General features: G+C 42.5%; 2 protein-coding genes across 3 annotated transcripts; one reads left to right on the top strand and one right to left on the bottom strand.

Annotated features, from left to right (window-relative positions):
• The first annotated feature begins 2,812 nt into the window (after positions 1-2,812).
• On the top strand, positions 2,813-7,284 carry LOC133929357 (uncharacterized). The gene is made up of 6 exons (XM_062376082.1): positions 2,813-3,286; positions 3,408-3,807; positions 3,931-4,010; positions 4,238-5,956; positions 6,072-6,201; positions 6,488-7,284. Exons 2-6 carry the CDS (start codon positions 3,639-3,641, stop codon positions 7,153-7,155), a joined length of 2,766 nt encoding a protein of 921 aa, XP_062232066.1. The 5' UTR covers positions 2,813-3,286; positions 3,408-3,638; the 3' UTR covers positions 7,156-7,284.
• Positions 7,285-7,478: 194 nt separating this feature from the next.
• Positions 7,479-19,509, bottom strand: LOC133929356 (zinc finger protein BRUTUS-like). 2 transcript variants are annotated; one of them, XM_062376081.1, is made up of 15 exons: positions 19,167-19,509; positions 18,044-18,253; positions 17,015-17,209; positions 16,554-16,903; positions 15,904-16,129; positions 15,635-15,803; positions 15,386-15,532; positions 14,297-14,674; positions 13,390-13,561; positions 13,051-13,272; positions 12,526-12,663; positions 11,868-12,102; positions 11,734-11,793; positions 7,994-8,065; positions 7,479-7,915 (listed from the first exon to the last, which is right to left on the bottom strand). In XM_062376081.1, exons 1-15 carry the CDS (start codon positions 19,434-19,436, stop codon positions 7,781-7,783), a joined length of 2,979 nt encoding a protein of 992 aa, XP_062232065.1. In that variant the 5' UTR covers positions 19,437-19,509; the 3' UTR covers positions 7,479-7,780. The 2 variants fall into 2 exon arrangements, with proteins under 2 accessions (XP_062232065.1, XP_062232064.1); XM_062376080.1 differs by having other exon boundaries at positions 14,297-15,532.
• Positions 19,510-19,939: the final 430 nt, after the last annotated feature.

Raw genomic sequence — 19,939 nt, 5'->3', positions numbered from 1 at the left:
TTTAGTAACAGCTCGAATTCCATCAAAAATCGACCGCATTTCCCGTATTTCATTTATGATCGAAAACTGCTCGAATTCCATCGAAAACCATTTGATTTTATTGAATTTTAGTGAAGTTAAAAAAAAACCAAAAAATAACTCAACTTTGTAAAATTGATAACTAATTCATATAAGCTTAAAATTAAGTGAAACAATTTTTATTTTTTCCTTGAATATGATGTAAATGATAAAATATTTATACTCATGAAAAAGTTGTATATTTTGTGACAAAAATATATTTGCTAAGCCTAGTTAGGTGTATGATTGTTCGTATAGACGGATACAGTGACCTTTCACCTGAGGTAACGAGTGAGTCTGCTATAATACTATAGCAAATGCAATGTATCAACCAGATCAGACTCTATAGAGAAATTTGATTCGTGCATATCCACTGAACCAAGCTACAACTGTATAATTACATTCACGAATACAGAAAGAAATAATACATATAGACACCAAATAAACTTTTTCACGAGAATATGCATGAACAGAATCAGAATGCTGCTTACGCCGGCAACCAAACAGGCCCAAGGTTGATGGTACTTCTGTTGAGCTAGGCTGTTGGTTGCAGTGCTCGTACTATACATTGCAGGAGTACTACTCCATTGATAAGTTTGCAGCAACTGGGATAGGATCCTAGAAAGGAGCTGAAACCAAGGTCCCAAGATTCATTTGGGACTTGAAATTATCACGATTTTTCGATATTTATGAAAACCAAAAAATTTGGTTGAAATTTAGCAAGAATTCAGATAAATTCACTTGATCAAATTTATAATTTAAAGATAAAATTCGGGCGAATCGACCATTTAGCAACTACTCAAATTCTGTAGAAAACTAACCGCATTTCCTGCATTTCATTTGTGATCGAAAACCGTTAAAATTCCATCAAAAGCCATTCGGTTTTATCGAATTTAAGTGAAATTCAAGAAAACCAAAAAATAACTCAATTTTGTAAAATCGACAACTAATTCATCTGAGCTTAAAATCAAGTGAAACAATTTTTATTTGTTTCCTTGTAACATGATCTACATGATAAAAGTATTTATACTCATGAAAAAGTTATATATTTTTGTGAGAAAATATATTTGCTAAACCTAGTTAAATGCATATTAATTCTTTACTAATCCAAAAATTATGGAACTAATTTTGTTAGTCTTCTTACTTGATACTATGCGTTTTAAAAATACATGGACTCATGAAATGGTTATTGTAACATGCAGGATTGTGTAAATGTGTTGTAACTAGATTAATTCATAACTAACACATCACACCTCCAAAATTAGTGAACCCACTTTATTAATTTACTTATACTATGTTTTATGTAGGAAAAATAATGGTAGACATGAAAATATTAATTACAGTGCTATTTCTTAACATGTTCACTTTATGCTTGTGAACTTTGTTAAAATCATAGAGAAATTAATAAGAATCTAAATAAAGTGAAATAAATTTTAAAGATTCAAGTGAAATAATTTTAAAGATTCTCTTAAGATATGTCCTGCACAATAAAAATATGTGTTTGCATGTTAAGTTTTTCCTTAATGTAATGGGCCAAATTATCATATTCATACGACTTATTTTAGTATTTTGTTTCAAACTTACTTCCATATAAAATATGATGTAAATGATATTATTTTTGAATTTTTTCACATAAGATCTTAGAATTGTCTCTAGTATTTTTAAATTATTTGTGATTTGTGATTTTTTATTTTGAAATTTTTAAATTTAAATTAAAAACCGGTTAAATTCTAGATTTGGTGCGAACATAATTGATCGGTTTTTACGAATATCTAGCGGTTTTGGACGATTTTACAAACCTGGCTGAAACACAAGGCTCCCGGTAGGTATGGCCCACAATGGTGCATTCGAGTTTTTTTTACAGTATCTACTTAACTGACTTAACGACCCGGAAATCACTGGGGCCTGAAAGCAGACACCGTTGTAGTTTAGGAGCCGTAATCCTTGTTAATAAATTGGTATCAGTCAACGTTGTGCCCAAGAATGTCGGCCTCAAAGGCATGCTTAAATTACTGAGGTTTGCATTTGACCATGCTGGGAATCTGTGTACATTTGCAGGCTTGAAGTGCTAGTGTATTACTAGGGCCCCTTGTTGTACTGAGGTTCAGTACTCAAGGCTAGCTGTCTCAGGACTAAAAAATTGTCAGCTTCGTCATTGCCGTATTACTTGGCCGCTCCAAAGTCTCAAGATATATCATTTTAATGTGCCACCACGAAACACTAGGCATTTGTAAAGTTTAAACTTCACACTACGTCTTGTCATATGCGCCACCCTGTCCAAACTTCCTAGCAGTGCTACACTGCTACCGTTCTCTTGAGCAGTAAATTGAAGGTCGGGTGGCCATTTCTAGTTCAGTTACTTGACCAAACCGTATACAGCAGCAACAACTCTCTTTACTTTGACCTCACTCTTCAGTTAGCTAGACACAGACCCGCAGCCAGACATCCAACCGAAGGTAGATACACCAGCACAGTATGTGTATGAAGCAATTGAACAGCCACTCTAATTGCTACATGATGGAAGTAAGGAACTTGTTGGAGTGAGTACAATGTTACCATCTCAAAATTACTGATGCTATCCTGCATTACAAGCAACGTCTCACTTTCTCACTTTCTTCTCTTTCTTAGATTCTACTCAAGTTTGTGTAAAAGACGGTAACTTTTCACTCATATTCATCTTAAGCACGTTTTTTCCTAACTAGCTTGGATCAGGACTATACCAGTCCAAAACTCCGATAGAACTCCCACAGAAATACAGCTAGACCGGTAAGCAAAGGAACAAAAACGGGAGAAGGCAGCACAGAAAGGTTCGCCGCTGACAGAGCTAGTCACCTAGACATCACGCACGCAGAGTCACACACAAAGAAACAAACAAAAACAGTCTTGAGATGTCGATTCCTATATCATATCTGCCACAGCCAACTGTGACAAGTAAAAGAAGCCTGCCTATCCTCGGATCCGGTTTCTCTGACGTCCTGGTGAAGTCACAGAGAAACAGTATGAACAGTATCTTTAACGGTTGACAGCTCGACTTCACCCTCCGACGATCTTATTCCGCCTAGCCCCCCAAAGCCCCTCCTTTTCTCTCTCTTTTCATCTCTCGGCCCCTCCTCGCCCGATTCCAACACTTGGATCATCTGCCCTTTTGCTCTGGATCACTCCACAGTTTTTCTTGTTTGATATAGGATTTAGTTTAGGAAGGTTCACAAGACTTCAAGAGGAATTACAGGTCAGTAGTCATATCTTGAGCAAGAGTTCAATCAGTGGGGTTTCTTTATTCTTTTGTTCTCTAGCATTTGTCCATGGTTGTTCATGGGATGTGACCAAGGCATGATCTTTTGGGCATTTAGCAATCCCGTCAAGATTCGCCGAGTCGAGAAGAATTGGAGGTAGCAATTAATTCTTTGGGAGAACAAAACTTGCAGCCACTGGTTCAAGATTCTTTTTTCTTGCATTTATTCTGAGTTTTGTAAGTATGTGCGCGAGAGAGAGAGAGGCATTCAAGATTCAAAAAGAGGAGATGCATTGCATCACAAGTCTTGGAGAGAGTTGAATTTCCAAATTTCTTGTGGGCGTGGAATATGAAGAGTGGCAGTGGGAGCGCCTCAGCGCCGACCGCCGGCGGCAACAGCCTGGCGATCGCCGAGCGGCAGAAGCCGGCGCCGTCGTGCGTGGCGGCGCTGTTCCAGATGTTCGCCAAGAGGAAGCTCTTCTCCTCGTCCTCCAAGAAGAGCAAGCTGCTCCCCCCAGGTGAGATTGCAAGGAAACTACAGTACATTGTTCTTGCTCTGCACCAATCATGCTTTCTTTTCTTCACGGGGTTGTGCAAATCTGCCTCTGTATTCATCAGCTTGTGTGTCTTCTTTGTTTCAGTGCGCGCACAGAAGTTCTTGCCTGGGAGACCGCCGGGCGGCGGCGAGAAGACGCCAGCGGCCAAGAGGCTGCCCCTTCTGGTACGGTACAATTTCCCCTTTTTCTTCTACTTCATCAGATTTTTTTGGGGGTGAAACTACAAATTTTGCCGGAGTTTTAGTTCTGAAATAGTGATGAACGGATCATGATATTTTGGGCCATTTACCTTCAGCAAAATTTATGCCTGAAAAGTCAGATTCCCCTTCCCCAAGCCATTTACCGTTTGTTTTTCCAATAGTTCTAACTCTTTCACGTTCTTTTCCTTCAGCTTAATTCTGCAGATTACTCATCAAGAAGCAAAAGCGAAGGCAATGGCAACAGTCGCTACCCACAGCCTGGCCAAGACAAAAACTGCAGTGAGAACGAAATGTGTACTCCAGGAGTGGTAGCCCGGCTGATGGGTCTCAGCTCGATGCCGTCTGTGAGCCATCAACGGCAGACAAAAGCCACAGACTCCTCTGAGCTCGGGGATCACCGGAATTCAGGTCCTCAATATTGGTCCGGTACATCTCGGAGCATATACACATCACCTCAGAAGCAACAGAAGACAGGGCAGCTCATAGACGATATGGGGCATGACAATGCTCCAGATACACGGCCGTTGTGGCCACGAAGGCATGCACACAAGGTAGCTTCACCAGTCAAGAGCCCAAGGTCAATGTCCAGCAGGAGCAAGGCTCGATTGATTGAAACGGCTGCCAAGGTTCTGGAACCTGGTTTGCAGTCCAGGAATCGCCGTCTCTCTCGGCAGCATGCGTATTTGGAGTATTCATGTAATCGTGTTGATGGTGCGCCCGGTGCTGCTGCTATCTTGCATAGTTTATCTGATCAATTCTTAGGAGAAATGCACGAAGTTGATGTACCGAGACTAGGTGCTCGCAACATAGGAGGTACCTCTCTGCACAATTCTATTTCTAATCAGTGGACTGAAGAGGATGGTAAAAACAGTATTCCAGTTAGGAGGTCAGACCAGAATGTATCATGTCAAATGCAACCTGAAGAAAATGGTAAGTGCTTGCTCGTTAGCTCAAGCGAGAAGGCTGGATTTGGTGACGGTGTTCAGAGGGCATCCAATTGTATTGCTGCTGTTACAAATCTTGATGTCAGAAAAAATCAGCTGAGGATCATATCCCGGGGGAGTGTTCCTTGTGGCCCTCTCAAGCAAAACAACCTGAAGCAGAATGCACAGCATGTGGCTTGTCAAGCGGCAGATCCAGGATATATGGTCCAAAGGCATAAACATAGAAGTGGGGAGCGAAATGCAACAAACACATCCCAGGACTTTGTTTCTCTGAACAAAAGGATGACAGGAAGTACATCTTTGAAGCCAAAAAGAAAGGTAATGGATAGATTTGGTGAGTCACATACTAGTGCAGAGAACAAGAACATGAGCACAAAAGGTCATCGAAACAGTTGCCTGCATAGTGATAACTCTAACAAACTGAAGCTAAAAACTGCAACACCAAAAGCTATGGAGAAAGACATGATAATTGCAAAAGGCGCAGGGTTGCTCAGTGAGAAGCCGAAGTCTGCCAGTCCAAACTGTGCAATGAGTGATTTGCAGAGACAGGCAGTGCCACACAATGTTTCAAGGTGTAACAAGAAATCAGACATCATTTGTTTCACTTTCAGTTCACCGATGAAGGTTACCCCTACCTCTTTGCCCGGTGATAATGCTACAGGAACAGGTAATGCCGTTCAGGGATCTCCAGTTGGTACTTGCTCTAAAAGACATTCTCGTAGAGATGAAGGTTTCAAGGAAGTTTTACAAGGCACATCAAGTCCGGAGACTGCAGAATCAGTTTTCTTTAACCAAGATGATTTGAAAAATAGAGATATTCCTGGTGGTAGAGCACCCTCTTCTTTGCTTGAAAAGACAAGTGCTATCCTTGTTACTGATGAATCTTTAAGTGATGAACTGCTATCGCAGTGCAACTTAGCGGACAGTGTCATTTATGGTTTCAGAGAAACCCATAAAAAACATGAGGTCAGTAATTTTGATCTTTCTTGTTCTCAACCATGGCATAACACTGAGATAATTCTAATGAAAACCACACTATTTTTTTTCTGACGGAAAATTCCTTGCTCGCTACCATTTGCAGGTTGGTGCAAAAGGTTACTATCCACCTCCATCTATATCCAGAGGCAGCAATAAGCGAAGCCCTACATCTATTCTTCAATCTGCATATGCAGATGATGCCTTCTATTCTGGTATTCCACTCAATACTGCAGGTAAGGAAAACAACCTTTTTGGTGCACTGAAAAAAATCTAGATCTGATCAGTAATGCTTACAAGTAAAAGCTTTCACTCTGGTATTCCACTCTTTTGTTTGTTAGTAGTTTAGTTCTTCCCTTTATCATTATAATTTCGGTCAATCAATAAAAGCTTTCACTGAACATGTGGTTACATTACCTTGTATGTGGCATTATGTTATATAAGATGTAAGATCCGGACAGATATGTTACACAATTTTGAGTTGTGTACTGACTATTTCGTGTCTTCAACAATTGCCAACAGAAGCTGCCTTCACTGACAGCCTTCCAATGGAGACATGCACGCCAGCAGCTAGCATGAAAGATGTAACTACGGAGAGGAGTTCCAGGTGTGCTGAACCTAATTTTGGCCAGGGTGGTGCTCAACCGTTTAAACCGGCCGTCCAAGACAGCAAGCTGGTACACTCTGGAGAGGTTACAACAACTGTTGAACTGCTGCTAACAAACGTTTGCTCATCTAGTCTACGTAAATCGGAAGGATCATCCAAGGCATTCCTTCTCCGAACAATCGAGTCTGCAATTGCCACCTTGACGACAAGCGCCAAGCAGGATTTCAACACCATCAAGGCCACAGAAGCGAGCCCGCTAAGAGAGCTCGCACTCGATTTTGTTTCGGAGTGCCTGGACTTGATGTGTGTTCAGCTCTGCGATTCAGGTTACAGGTCGTTCTCAAGGCTTGCAATGATCTGCACCGAGGAGAGGCTGGCTGCTGAGGTCAAGAAAGAAATTGCAAGGTGCAGTGACATGGCTGGGAGGGGCTTGGACGATATGGCTGGGAGCGACGTCGAGCACGCGGTTGAGGCTGGCATGGATTCCATGCTCGAAGCGTTTCAGATCGGAGCCCAGATCGAGCAGGATTTGGTCCAGGAGCTAGTAAACGAAATCGGGCTAGACATGTTCAAGCGTTTGTGACTCCTAGAGTTCTATTTTGCTGTGTAGTGCTTTTCCTGTTTGCCTGCCGGAACGTTTGCAAAGCCAACGTTCGTGGCCTTCTGAGCAAAATCTAGTTGCGCTGCATCGCTTGATGCTGTCTGCCAGTCATCACTACTCGATACAGCCAGAATCTTATCGCTTCCAGAAGATTATCTTTAGCATGCAGTCCATGCTCGGAGGAGAGCCGCGGCGCTTGGGCCCGTGCTGATCACCATGGTCAGGGTCCGAGCTCGGTCGGGCTGATTCGGTTTGGCTCGTCTCGCCATGGCCGCCGCCCCCGCCGTCTCGTTCTCGTGGCAACCGGCAATGGTGCACTACTCGACGCTTAGGTCGCGACCCGGCACCGCCGATGCCCCCAACGCTGATCCAGGTGGAGCGATCGTAGGCTGGAACCGGGCAGTGTCCCAGGACAATCTGGCTATGAACTGAGTAGCATAGCTATCACAGCTACGAACACAAAGTTTCTGTCCCGAAACTTCAAAAAATCGCACCAAAAAATATTTACAACAATGAATCGCACCAAAAAAAGAAAAAGCAAAGTTCAAAAAATAGAAGAAACAAAAGGCAGAATGGGGTTTGAGGGGGGGGGGGGGATCTCGCCTGGTTAATTTGATGTAGACCACTCTACCGTATCAGTTTTGATAACTCTGGTGTTATACGAACCACAGAAGCCACATTTGTGATACAGCCAATGGAATCGAGATCTACCTTTTCTCTCACAGTCGTTACAAAGTATGTCCTGGGCCAATCACGCAACACAACGGTAAATATACTAAAACAGACGAAAGAATGAAACTGAGAGTGGACAATGGCTTACCTGACACCGGTCCCGGTATTCCTCAGGAAGCTGCTCCGCAGCCAGCAAATCATCAAGCATGCCAAAATACACCTTCAGAGAAACAAACGATTGTATTAGCTTCCATACTGAACTGGAGAAAAGGCTGTACAACATAATCATCAAGATCTGTGAACAGAATAAGGCGTCCAAAAAAGATACTGATAGACCATTCGATATGCACATCAGACACGCACCAAGAGAAAACACTACGTAATTTACTCCTACGGCCCAACACTACGTAATTTACTCCTACGGTCCAAAGGAAGCCTCTAAGGCTGGTCTAAGGCCCCCTTTGGATATGTTTTTTTCTGACTTTTTCTTGAAAAAAGACAGAAATTATCCAAACCGGTTATAACTGAAATGAACTAGAAGCTAAGAAACAGATCGAGAGTAGTTTTGCTAGCTTTTGGTGTCCTGAGCAGCTAAAAATTTATTGTAAAAGCTAAAAACCAAAATTCAACAGCCACAAACGTTTCCTCAGCCAGTCAGAAGCTCTAAAGCCACAAACTATCCAATCTGGGCCTAAGTTGGCTAGCTCAGGTCACCGGTCGAGGACTGGTTGCGAAGTCGAGTCAAGCTGCATTATCTAGCTCTTGCCTTAACTTCACAGAACGGTTGCTCGTTCAAGGTTGCGTATCTCCCAGCTCCAAGCCGGTGACGCGAACACGGCATTCTTCCATATGCACGCAAGATATCGCAAACGCAAGAATTTTGTTCCGATGCTCAGGGATGGGGAGCGGGTCCTGACCTCCCGGGAAGACAAAGAGGAGGTGGTGTGGAACTTCTATAATGCTTTGCTCGGCTCACCACATCCCCGCCAACTGACCTTGAACTTGTCTTCCTTCCACCAGCCCGGGCATGACCTCAGCGACCTTGAGTTGCATTTCACTGAGTTGGAGGTCTGGGAAACCATAAAGCGCTTGCCGTCAGACAAGGCTCCGAGGCCAGATGGATTCACAGGTCGGTTCTATAAAGAGTGTTGGGGAGTGATCAAAGAAGACATTATGGAAGTGTTGCTCGCTATGCATGATGGTGACGGGAGGAAGTTACATTTGCTTAATTCTGCCTTCCTAATACTGATCCCCAAATCTCCTGACGTCGAGCTTATCAAGGACTTCCATCCGATTAGCTTGGTGCACAGTTTTGCTAAGTTGGTTACAAAAATACTTGCTAACCGCCTTGCCCCGAAGCTTCCATCCATGGTCGCTGTGAATCAAAGCGCCTTTATCAAGGGGAGATGCATCCATGAAAACTTCCTCTCAGTGCAACAAATGGCTAAATTCCTTCACGGACAACGGAGCCCTCGGATTTTGCTAAAGCTTGACATCACCAAGGCCTTCGACTCGGTGTCGTGGCCTTTCCTGCTCGAGGTTTTGGTCCATCTGGATTTCGGGCCTAGGTGGAGAACCATGCTTTGCTTCTTGTTGGCATCGTCGTCAACCCGTGTGCTTCTTAATGGATGGCCAGGCCAAGTGATCGAGCACCGTCGTGGTCTTTGGCAGGGAGACCCTTTGTCACCGATGTTGTTTATCCTCATCATGGACGTCTTAAATGCCTTGTTCCTCAAAGCCAGTCAAGAGGGGATCTTGTCACCGTTGGCGGGCAGAGACATAGGGCACCGAGTATCTATGTATGCCAATGACGTGGTCTTGTTCATCCATCCGTTGGAGCATGATTTCTCTGCGATTAAGGCCATTCTTGAGTGCTTTGGTGCGGCATTCGGTCTGTCCACAAATATGAGCAAAAGCTCAATTGTGCCGATCTAGTGCACAGAGGGTGACCTTGAGCTCGTCCTCATTGAGTTACCATGCACCATTTCTGAGTTCCCTTGCAAGTATTTGGGGCTACCACTGTCAATCCGCAAGCTCCGCAAGTCTGACCTCCTACCGTTGCTGGATAAACTTGATGACTTGCTCCCAGGATGGAAGGCCGACCTCCTAAACTCGGTCGGTAGGGCGGTCTTGGTGCGCGCCGTGCTCACGGCCGTGCCCATCTATACTCTCATGGCACTGGACGTTCCCAAATGGACCATCAAAGCAATAGACAAAAGGCGTCGAGCGTTTCTCTAGAGGGGCAGACGTGATGTACAGGGTGGTCATTGTGCAGTGGCTTGGTCGAGGGTTTGCCGACCAATTGAGCTTGGAGGTCTTGGTATTCAGAATCTTGAGTATCTCGCTTGGTCGCTTCGGATGAGGTGGCTTTGGATGCGGAAATCAGAGCCGGGGCAGCCCTGGATGGCGCTTAACATCACCGTTCAACCTAACGCTGCTGCTATGTTTGCTCTCTCAGTCGTCTCTGTCATTGGTGATGGAAGAAATACGTTCTTCTGGACTGATCGGTGGTTGTCTGGGCGGTCCCTATTTGATCTGGCGCCGACTCTGTCTCAGTTCATGCCGAGGAGGGCGGCGGCCAGGCGGACGGGATATGATGCCTTGCAAGAGGGTGCCTGGATACGGGACATTTCCAATGAGCTATCTATCCAGGCGCTGGAGGAATATTTGCATGTGTGGGAGGTGCTGCAACCGGTCGTTCTCACTTCTGACTGCGAAGATCAGCACATCTGGACACCAGCTGCCTCTGGGAAGTTTTCCACTCAATCGGCATACCGTCAGTACTTCATCGGTTCCACCAGCTTCAAGCCCTATCGGAGGATTTGGAAGTCTTGGGCTCCTCCGCGAGCTAAGTTCTTTATTTGGTTGGCCTCGATCAATCGTTGTTGGATGGCTGACCGCCTAGTGCGCCGCGGTCTCCAACATCCGAGCAACTGCCCCTTGTGCGATCAGGCTGAAGAATCTATCCATCATCTCCTTGTTGGTTGTGTGTTTACGAGGGAGGTCTAGTTACAATCGATGCTTCATGTTAGCTTGCAAGAATTGGCCCCTGATCACACCACTAGCGACTTCCAAGAGTGGTGGCACGATGCTGGCCGAAGGACCCCCAAGGAATCTCGTAAAGGGTTCAACTCTTTGGTGATTTTGGTAGATTGGTCGGTGTGGAAGCTTCGTAATCGTTGTATCTTCGACAATGCTCAGCCTAGGATGCCACAATTACTAAGAGAGATCAAAGAAGAGGCTAGCTTATAGTGCTTAGGAGGGGCTTGGGGGTTGCGGTCTTTGTGGCCGTGAGCTTTCGGTCGGGGTAGTTTATATTTTCAGTGGCGCGCATGTATCCATATACTAACCCGGCCGTTGGTACGGCTTCGTAATCGGACGCTATCCTTTTCTTCTTCTTAATATAATGACACACAACTCTCTTGCGTGTTCGGAAAAAAAAAAGTTGGCTAGCTCAGCTACTACAAATCCAACAGAAGAAACAGTGTTTTCAGCATACGGAAAATGCAACTTGGAGAGCATAGCATGTAACTTGTAAGACCAGCTTATGATAGACAAAGTCCGTTTCTACACCCTTCTCTCTCTTTCTTTTTTCAAAATGAAACGCTTGGAGCCTATATGACTCTTAGGCATCCCTCAGATTACTTTGGAGAAAAAGAGCATAAGAAGAGTTTATCAGTGGCAGAGAAAAGAAACTAGAACAACCTAAAGGTAGTAGACGGCTTTTTATTAAGAAATAGGCACACAAATTCGCATTGAAGAGGAATCAAATATGAGTGGTCTAAACGTACATCAACACCCTCAACCAACTGAGTCAGGCTCAGTTTGTAGAGCAAACCAAAATGGTAAATGCAAAATAACTCTTGCTGTTTAAGTGGTGCAGGTTACCGTCATATCTCCCAAGGATTTGCAGCAGATTGGACAAGTGTAGTGAGTGCAAGTATATGCCTGAAATTGAATCTGTCATAACAGCATTTACCCCAGCCAGCGTAGTATATCAGAATACTACTAGATTATCATACCTGAAAACAAGCTGAATGTATGAAATGGCCACAAGGAAGACCTCTAACTGGTGCACTTGATGTAAATATGAAGTTGCAACAGATTGGGCAATTCATCTCTAGCATCTTTTCTCGGCATTTGTGTTTTATCAATTTAATGCTAAGGCAACAATTGCACTTCATGCAATGGAAGAAATCAGTACCCAATCCTTCCCCAAGACGACACAAATTACAGAAAGGACAATGGTAGACGGTCCTGAAAAACAACCTAGAATTAGGAGTGTCTAAAATATTACAAAGATGGACCACATCAACCTACAATTAATTTCAAGTAATGCAATACAATTAATTAAATGTGGCACACAACACATTATACAAAATTAAGGACAGGCTCTCACAGCTTACCACTGCAGTGGCTTAAATTTTTGCATAAAACTTTAGTTAGAAAAGAAAATGTGACTGGACAATTGAAGCATTCATACATAGAACACGACCATAAGAGGGCAAGAAATCAACATCCGCATGTTCAGTGCCAAGAAAGGAAAACAGCACATTGTTCCAAAGAAGTAAGGGCAAAAGTGAGCCACAATGCATTTGTCACAGAGAAATATATGGAACCTACAAAGAGAAGGGTTGTACGCAGCAATAGAAACTAAAATCTAGAGCAGTATAATAGTACCTTTCGTCATCAAAAAACTTGCATATGCTACAGTAATACTTTGCCATGGATAGCCCATTGCAAGAAGCGGTTTGGCAATTTGGACCAACCGGCTGAACTTTCAGGCATAGCATGCACATCATCTCCATCGTTGCTTTCCTACAAATAGCAGCTCCACAAAGTGAACAAAATATTTTAGCCTTTTATCTTATTAGATTTCTAAGTTCTAACAATCAACACTTCATATGACAAAAGGTTGTCCCAGTACGCGATTATGTATCTACCAAATCTTAGCTGCTTCGCAGAAAATAAAAGCTACAACTGGGAATTTCAATAAGAGGAAAACTGTTCAGTTTGCAAAGGAAGTGTTGTCCCATAACAGCATTGCAACCAACAATTTTCAATCGATAACTGCAGGCTTATTTGATGTTTGTAGTTAGATGTTAAAAAACGGAATCTGAAAACTCTACCATAAGAAATACAGAAGCATCCTTTATCAACTAAAGGTGTAGAAGATATTGAAATAAATGATTGTGGCAAAGTTACCTTTCCATTGTATGGTCACTGACTTCATCATGACAGAATCTGCATGTGAACAGCTTATTGCAGCATACAGCAACAACCTTGCAGTTTCGTTTGTAATGTTCACAACCAAATACTTGTCTATCTGGATCTCGATATGAAGGAATGCATCCAGGTATTCCTGTGCATCTATTATTATGTTCTGCACTTGACTCCAGTGATTTCTGCTGAGAAGCTATCCAGCGGCTAAAATTTACATAATTAGGAATAGACAATAGTCATGCCAACTTATTTCCTGTAGTTTTAGAAGGAACAGAAGGAAAAATCACTTGAACTTATGTATTGTTTATTTAAATAACAAACCTGGTCATGAGATTTTGGATCAGATAGGCCTTTCTCCTTGGATCAAGAGTAGAATCTCGAGAAACCTTTCGTATCTCAGCCTCCAGCTCACTCTGGTTCATTCGGAAGATGTCCTTCCAACCAGGCTTAAACATCTGGTCACTCTGTTCAAGATTCCCCTGAAAATGACTTTCTACAAGGCCAAGATAAAAAAGCTCAGTGAAATAAAAGTTTGTATGAAAACTGTAACGTACCGATATACCATGAATCACGAGAAAGAGCTATTTTACAGGTTATCCTCTTTTATCATAATATTACATCCTGCTCTCTCTACTCTGGTTATTATCTAACCAGTCAACCTCAGGTATGATTAATCCATCTTCATTATCCTCGATTAAATTTCTTTTCTATAATAATTCAGAGGCATTACCAAGAATTGCATCGTCTATAGTTTGAGCCGTTCAAATTAGTCAAGCAATTGGGATGTCCAAATTGCCATTTTAGTTGTTGAAATTGCAAGAATATATCAGTCATTGCACAATTTGACATCTAGTAAATTGAATGTTTGTTAATACGCCCCTTGGTTCATCTAAACTAGCATTCTGCCTAAAACTTAGTAGTAATCATTGGCACTGCTATCCGTGTCGCAATAGGAGATACAATGATAATTTCAAATAAAACATCTAACTTATCTATGAACATGTCGCTCATTGAAAATTGTTAAATCTTTTACAAAAATCGTATATAACTGGTAATTATCCTCTCTCTTTTATTCCATCAAACAAGGTATAGACCAGTGGGGCCCAATCAAGGGTTCTCTTATCGATAACGATATGACATCAATGACATTAATAAAATATAATATGGAAACCTAAAACCATGGAAGATGTAGAAGAGAGGAAACAAGAAGAAAACCAATTGAACAGACCTTCTGGAGGAGAAGAGGCCTTGTTTGAAGGGCCAGACGAAGTTGAAGGTCCCTTCCACCATTCATTTAGCCATTCATCGAACATTGTATTCTTAGTTGCTTGCCTCCATGTATCCAGCATTTTATTTTGTTCCTCTAGACTAAGTGCTGATGTAACCCAAGGTAACATTGACTGCAGAACCTCGGCGCCTGTTGTTCCAATTATACGACCGATAATCTTATCCTGCTCCTCTATAGAAAAGTGTTTATCAAACAATGGCCACAACTCAAGTTCTTCTCTATGAACATGATTAGACAAGGTGACCCGGATAGACTTGCACATTCCTTGAAGCTTCGTCAAAAGTTCATTATGCTTTCTGGTCCAATCAATCTTGTTATCTGAACAAATAAAAATTGTTCCAGCTTTATCAACTTCATCAAAGGGATGGCTCAAATCATCATGTAGTTGTGAAAGCTCAAATAGAACACTGGATATATCTTTAAACAGTTTTTCTCCCTGCTTGTGGTCAAGGGTGTACGAGTGGCTGACATTGTGCAGTGTCTCTTTTGATTCAAGAGCAGGAAATACAGTCTCATCTTCAGCATTGCTGTGTGCTCTATAAAGACCCCACAGTAAACGAAACCGTCCGATGAATTGGCGAAGACTAGATTCATCCCCATCGATAAACTTTCCAGACTCAACATCTAAATATTCTAAATCCTTGCGAATTGCCTTATGAAATTTGAATATGGTGTCAATTGGCCTAGAAAGGTTATCTGGGCCAGAAAATTCTGCATCTGTCTCCCATGAAAAAAGGCTTGAATATAATGAAGGTGCAGAATTGTAAGGCAGAGAGCGCAAGGCCTTTGCAGAGGCAAATGAACTAACACCGAGGTCACTACTTTCTACTCTTAACCTAGGAATGTAACAAGGTCTGCTGGCACATGGAGATGCTTCGATGTCAGTATTTTGTGAGCAATGACGTCTATTAATATTGGTACTAGATTCTGCATGACTTAAACGCTTGGCTGGCCTGGAACCATTTTCTGATTGCAATAGTAGAGAAAAGGCTCCCTTGCTACCAATAGAACATGGACAGAATGACTGACATTTTTTTAATTCTTCTCCACCCAATGCGCAGCTCACTGCTCGTGATTTCAAGCATACAAACTTTCCAGAGTTGGATGTGTCCTCCAAACGACCTTTGCATGCCCAGCCAGAGAGAAGACTGACCAATGCAGTTTCAGAGGAAGGTGCTGCTCCATGCATTATTAGTAAATAAAATTAAAATTTGGAAAGATTTTTGCAAAACTAGTGTATTATGGCACAGAGAAAATAGGAAAGTAAATAAATATAACCTGCCAATTGCATATTCTGAAGAAAATATACCACCTCTGCATCATTAAGCTTCGCTGCAAACCATGGTAATACACGTTCCAGTAACTTCAATGGCATGACACAGAGACTCCTATATAACAGTTCCCTTTGTTTCTCTTGTGAGAAATTTATTCTAGCTTCAGGAAGTACCTGGATAATAAGGTGGACAAGAGATGAGATCTATCGGTCAAGTAGGGTTAATATTCGAACTGATAGGACAACAGTTCCAGCTTATTTAGTCTAAACTAACCTTTGTTTCCTCATCATTGAATTGCCTCTCGATTTTCTGCATTATCTGATCAGCTTGTGAACATAACTCAGAGTAAAAATCCACTGCAGTTGATCTTGCTCCTGCTATTTGGATTTGTTGAATTAAACATCTAAATTTATTAAAGCTCTGCTCTTCGTCAGCATGCTCCTTTACAAAGGACAATTCACCATCGACTGCTGGGAATATAACTTGATCCTCGGCAATACTGATCAACAAAAATGCAACTGATGAAACCAAAGAGTTGAGATTAATTCACTTCACTTGAGAACATAAAAACAACATATTTAGATCTGAAACATCAAAAACTTTTGACCAAAAACCAGATGTTACGCCTAAAGGGCCAAAGCATTGAATTCGATGTCCAGATGTATCTGAGATGCATCAATAATTTTATATTCATTTATGATGATGGCTAAATCACTTAATTGTTAATATAAAGCAATGTGTTATCACAGTCTGTGTAAGAAATGTAATGTGCAATTGAATAAATATCAATAATAAGTCTAACACAATAGAGACAAGATTTCATCAGTTGTTAATTTGTCATGTTGCATATGTAAAATCAAATTGGTTGCGCAACAGGCTTTAGAAACAGAGATGCACATGAGTTGAGATTCAAAGCCAAATACCTGTGGAAAACGCACACATCTGCAATGAATTGCAGCCTTACATTAAAGGCTGATATGTCAGAGAAGTCTCCAGATTGCTGGATATTTCTTGTCTCCTCTGCTATAGCACTCAGTTCACTCCGGACAGCATTGTGCCAATACAGAATCTCATCAATTGGATGCGTGACAAGCTGGCTATGACTAGATTCTGTGCACTTTCTCTTTCCAGTTTTGGAATGCTCAAGTGACCGTGCATGTTTATCTGTTTCATCAGAGGTATCCTGACATCTAAAACTTCCTTTTGATTTAGGATCACAGAAATCTTGTGCCACTGTTCTCAATGTTTTCCCTCCAATCCATGCGAATACAATCTTCACAAGTCAAAAACTGACATTAAGTACTCTCGCTAGAAAAAAACTAACATTAAGTAAAAGCATCAGTAGCTTCATAAATAGAAAGGTTAGATGCATTATCATGAGGACCTCTTGGAGAAGTTTCTCTTCAGGAACAATTTTACGCAAGCAGTCAAGAATATCTCGGTGCTCATCAGGTGAAACAGAAGCTGAAAGCCACGGAAGGAACTCTGCCATCATATTAACGGGGATGCTGCATAAGAACTGCCATACTAAATCAGCTTGCTCTTCGTGTGAAAATTTCTTGATAAGCAACGGGAAGACCTGAAACATTCTCAGAAGATTAGACACCAACATCGTATGCCCTACACTGAACATGCTATAATAGACGTAAGAAGGACACTGAAATACTGAATTGTTGCATAAATATCAGCAAGTGAGGAGTCATCATCGAATACATAACCAAAAAAGTCTATGAAAAAACTGTTGTTGGATTAAATCTGTAATTACAGGCCCCCTACCCTCTCCACCCCCCCCCCCCCACCCCAAAAAAATGATATTCAATCAAGTCTTATTTGTGATACAAGCACATATCTTTGAAGTAAAAGAATAAAAGTGTTGGACGAGAAACTACACAAAATGCAAAGTTCTTTCTCTTATATAGGAACCACGCCAAACAGTTAATAGTGAGGATACCAACAATTAAATTCTAGAGAGACTCCACAGTTGGCGTCCAGATTATTAAGCTTTAACAAAGAAGTGAAGAACCACAGATTAAATACATACTTGGGTTCATTATACCAGCAATTGTGACTTTTTATCATAGAACATAACAGCTGGTACACGTCAGCTGGTACACGTTTAGAAATAGGTGCCTCGGCTATTAGAATTACCTAGGATGCAAATTGTGAAGCTACTACAAGTGCTTCACCATATTTAGCCTGATGCTCAGTAAAATGTTTGGAACCACAGATGGGAGTAGACTAACTATTATAGATGTGACAAAGGACAACTAAAAGGTTGACAAATATGCCTTATTTGACTACTAGAACATGTCAACACATCTCATACAGCTGCATAGAGAAACTGAAGGCCTGAGAGTTTTATTTGAATATTTCATTCAAAGGGCAGAACGAACAAACAGGGAAACGGGAAAACCTGTTCTTCTTCCTTGGACATATGTTGGGTTAGAAACGTTTGAAGTGCTCCAGTACAGGATGCAAGTTCCCTTCGAATATCATCATCATTCTGCACATCTAGCTGTAGCAGGACGAATAGATGTGCAAAGAAATCATTTTCGCCATTGTGTTCAAGAGAATATGTCCCTGCGACATTTTTCACTCGAATATCAAGTGCTGGAAAAATAACCTGCAATCACCAATAGGAAAATCTTATACCCCAAATCTTCAGTAAACACTCCACATCACGATAGGCTTACAGTTGACCTAGGAATCTCTCACAGATACACCAATCTATGGGCTTAAAATACCAGCAATTTTTTTGCGAATAAAAGACCAGTAATTAATCTGCAATAAAAATGTATGAGGTCCATGCTTTGAGTATTTGGCATATAATAGGCCTACCCTTTCCCGGTATGGCCGTATGAAACAGGAACAGCACTTGTAACTGCAAATAACAAATTTGTTTGCAACCTTTTCACTTTCTGAATTTTGCAACCTTCATCAAGTCCAAACATCCAGCTCCTAACAGGAATGAATTAGAACAAATTTAACCTACTCCATTGTCAGCAAGTCACATAGGCTATGCTACTCTAACAAGATCTAGGAAACATATAATCCGAGACAGAACCATATATGATAGATACTCTCAAGGGTCAGACATGAATCAATTTTTACCAGTTAGTTTAAGACATAACTAGACGTTCGCATCAGAGTGACAGTGAAATCCTGGAAATCGCCACTGATGTCAGAAAGCAGCAAATTGTTTACAGTCACATGGTCCGTACACGTACAGACATCTCACACTATGCACTTGACAATAACCAAATCACACAGCCAACTAGCTGCACTTGTTAACTCCATCCATTTTCAGACCATGTCGATGCAGCCGCAATTGAACCCGAAACCAAGCCAAACCCTCTGATGAACGGACGCGACAGTTTCCGCAACGTTGAAGCCCTCCCTCCTCCCAGTCACCACAATCCCGCAAGCTCAAACATCGACGCACCGGCACTCGCCACGATCTCAGTACCAAAGCGACGCGAAACAACAATGCAACGAGAAACAGCGGAATCGGCGGCCGCGCAACGAACCGTACGTACCGCGTCCTCGGCGTCGCAGTGGTGCCTGTAGACGGAGAAGAGGAACCGGCAGCGCCCCTCGAGCGCCGCCACGTCCCCCGCGCGCTCCGTCGCGAGCCGCACGGCCGCGGCGTGCATCCCCTCCAGCTCCGCGCGGATCGCCTTGTGGAAGTAGACGAGTATCAGCACCGGCGCCTCGGCCGCCGACCCCCCCGCGGCTAGGGGACGAGGGGGCGAGAGCGGCACCACCGAGTGCGCGATCGGCGCCTCCCCGGCCATCGGCGTCGCCATCCTCCGCGGGTGCCTGCTGAAATGTGCGCGTCCCGGTTCTCTCTCTGTTTCGCCCACTCGGCTCGGTTGAAATGTTTCGATTTATTTTCCCCGGTTGGCTTGTTGTTTTCTGTGGGCTTTATATGTTGGCGGCCGACGAGACTATGAGAGGTGGAGCTGCGCGGGTGGCAGATGTGGGCTCTGCCTCTGTGTGCGCCGCTGGTGCGGAAATGCAAGTTTATTAGGATGGGCGTAGAGTACTGATTGGTATCTATAGATCTATCTTAATATAATTTAATTAATTAATTAGTTATTTTAATCCAGTTAAAATAATTAATTAGTTGTTTGTGTTGAATTAAAATGGATCTACGAATCACTCCACGCTCATCTCTATAGTTCACATGGGTTCAGTGAACGTGTGATTTATCTCAGTTCTTCATCTGTCATAACTCGCGAGTGCACCTCTATCGTACGTCTAAAGATAATACTGTTGAAAGCATTTGCAAATAGCTAAATATTATGCA

Source organism: Phragmites australis, chromosome 9, assembly GCF_958298935.1.
Source record: "Phragmites australis chromosome 9, lpPhrAust1.1, whole genome shotgun sequence".
Lineage (NCBI taxonomy): Eukaryota > Viridiplantae > Streptophyta > Magnoliopsida > Poales > Poaceae > Phragmites > Phragmites australis.
The sequence above is the reverse complement of the archived record's forward strand: the minus strand, read 5'-3'. Positions and strand labels throughout refer to the sequence as shown.

What these genes read in the sequence shown, in the direction of transcription:
- LOC133929357 (XM_062376082.1), top strand. Translation starts at nt 3,639, where the DNA reads ATGAAGAGTGGCAGTGGGAGCGCCTCAGCGCCGACCGCCGGCGGCAAC. An exon ending in CCAAGAGGCTGCCCCTTCTG is followed by an intron (nt 4,011 to 4,237) that starts GTACGGTACAAT and finishes CTTTTCCTTCAG; the next exon opens with CTTAATTCTGCAGATTACTC. An exon ending in TATTCCACTCAATACTGCAG is followed by an intron (nt 6,202 to 6,487) that starts GTAAGGAAAACA and finishes AATTGCCAACAG; the next exon opens with AAGCTGCCTTCACTGACAGC.
- LOC133929356 (XM_062376080.1), bottom strand. Translation starts at nt 19,436, where the DNA reads ATGGCGACGCCGATGGCCGGGGAGGCGCCGATCGCGCACTCGGTGGTG. An exon ending in ATCCAAAATCTCATGACCAG is followed by an intron (nt 13,273 to 13,389) that starts GTTTGTTATTTA and finishes TGTAAATTTTAG; the next exon opens with CCGCTGGATAGCTTCTCAGC. An exon ending in AATACCGGGACCGGTGTCAG is followed by an intron (nt 7,916 to 7,993) that starts GTAAGCCATTGT and finishes TGATTGGCCCAG; the next exon opens with GACATACTTTGTAACGACTG.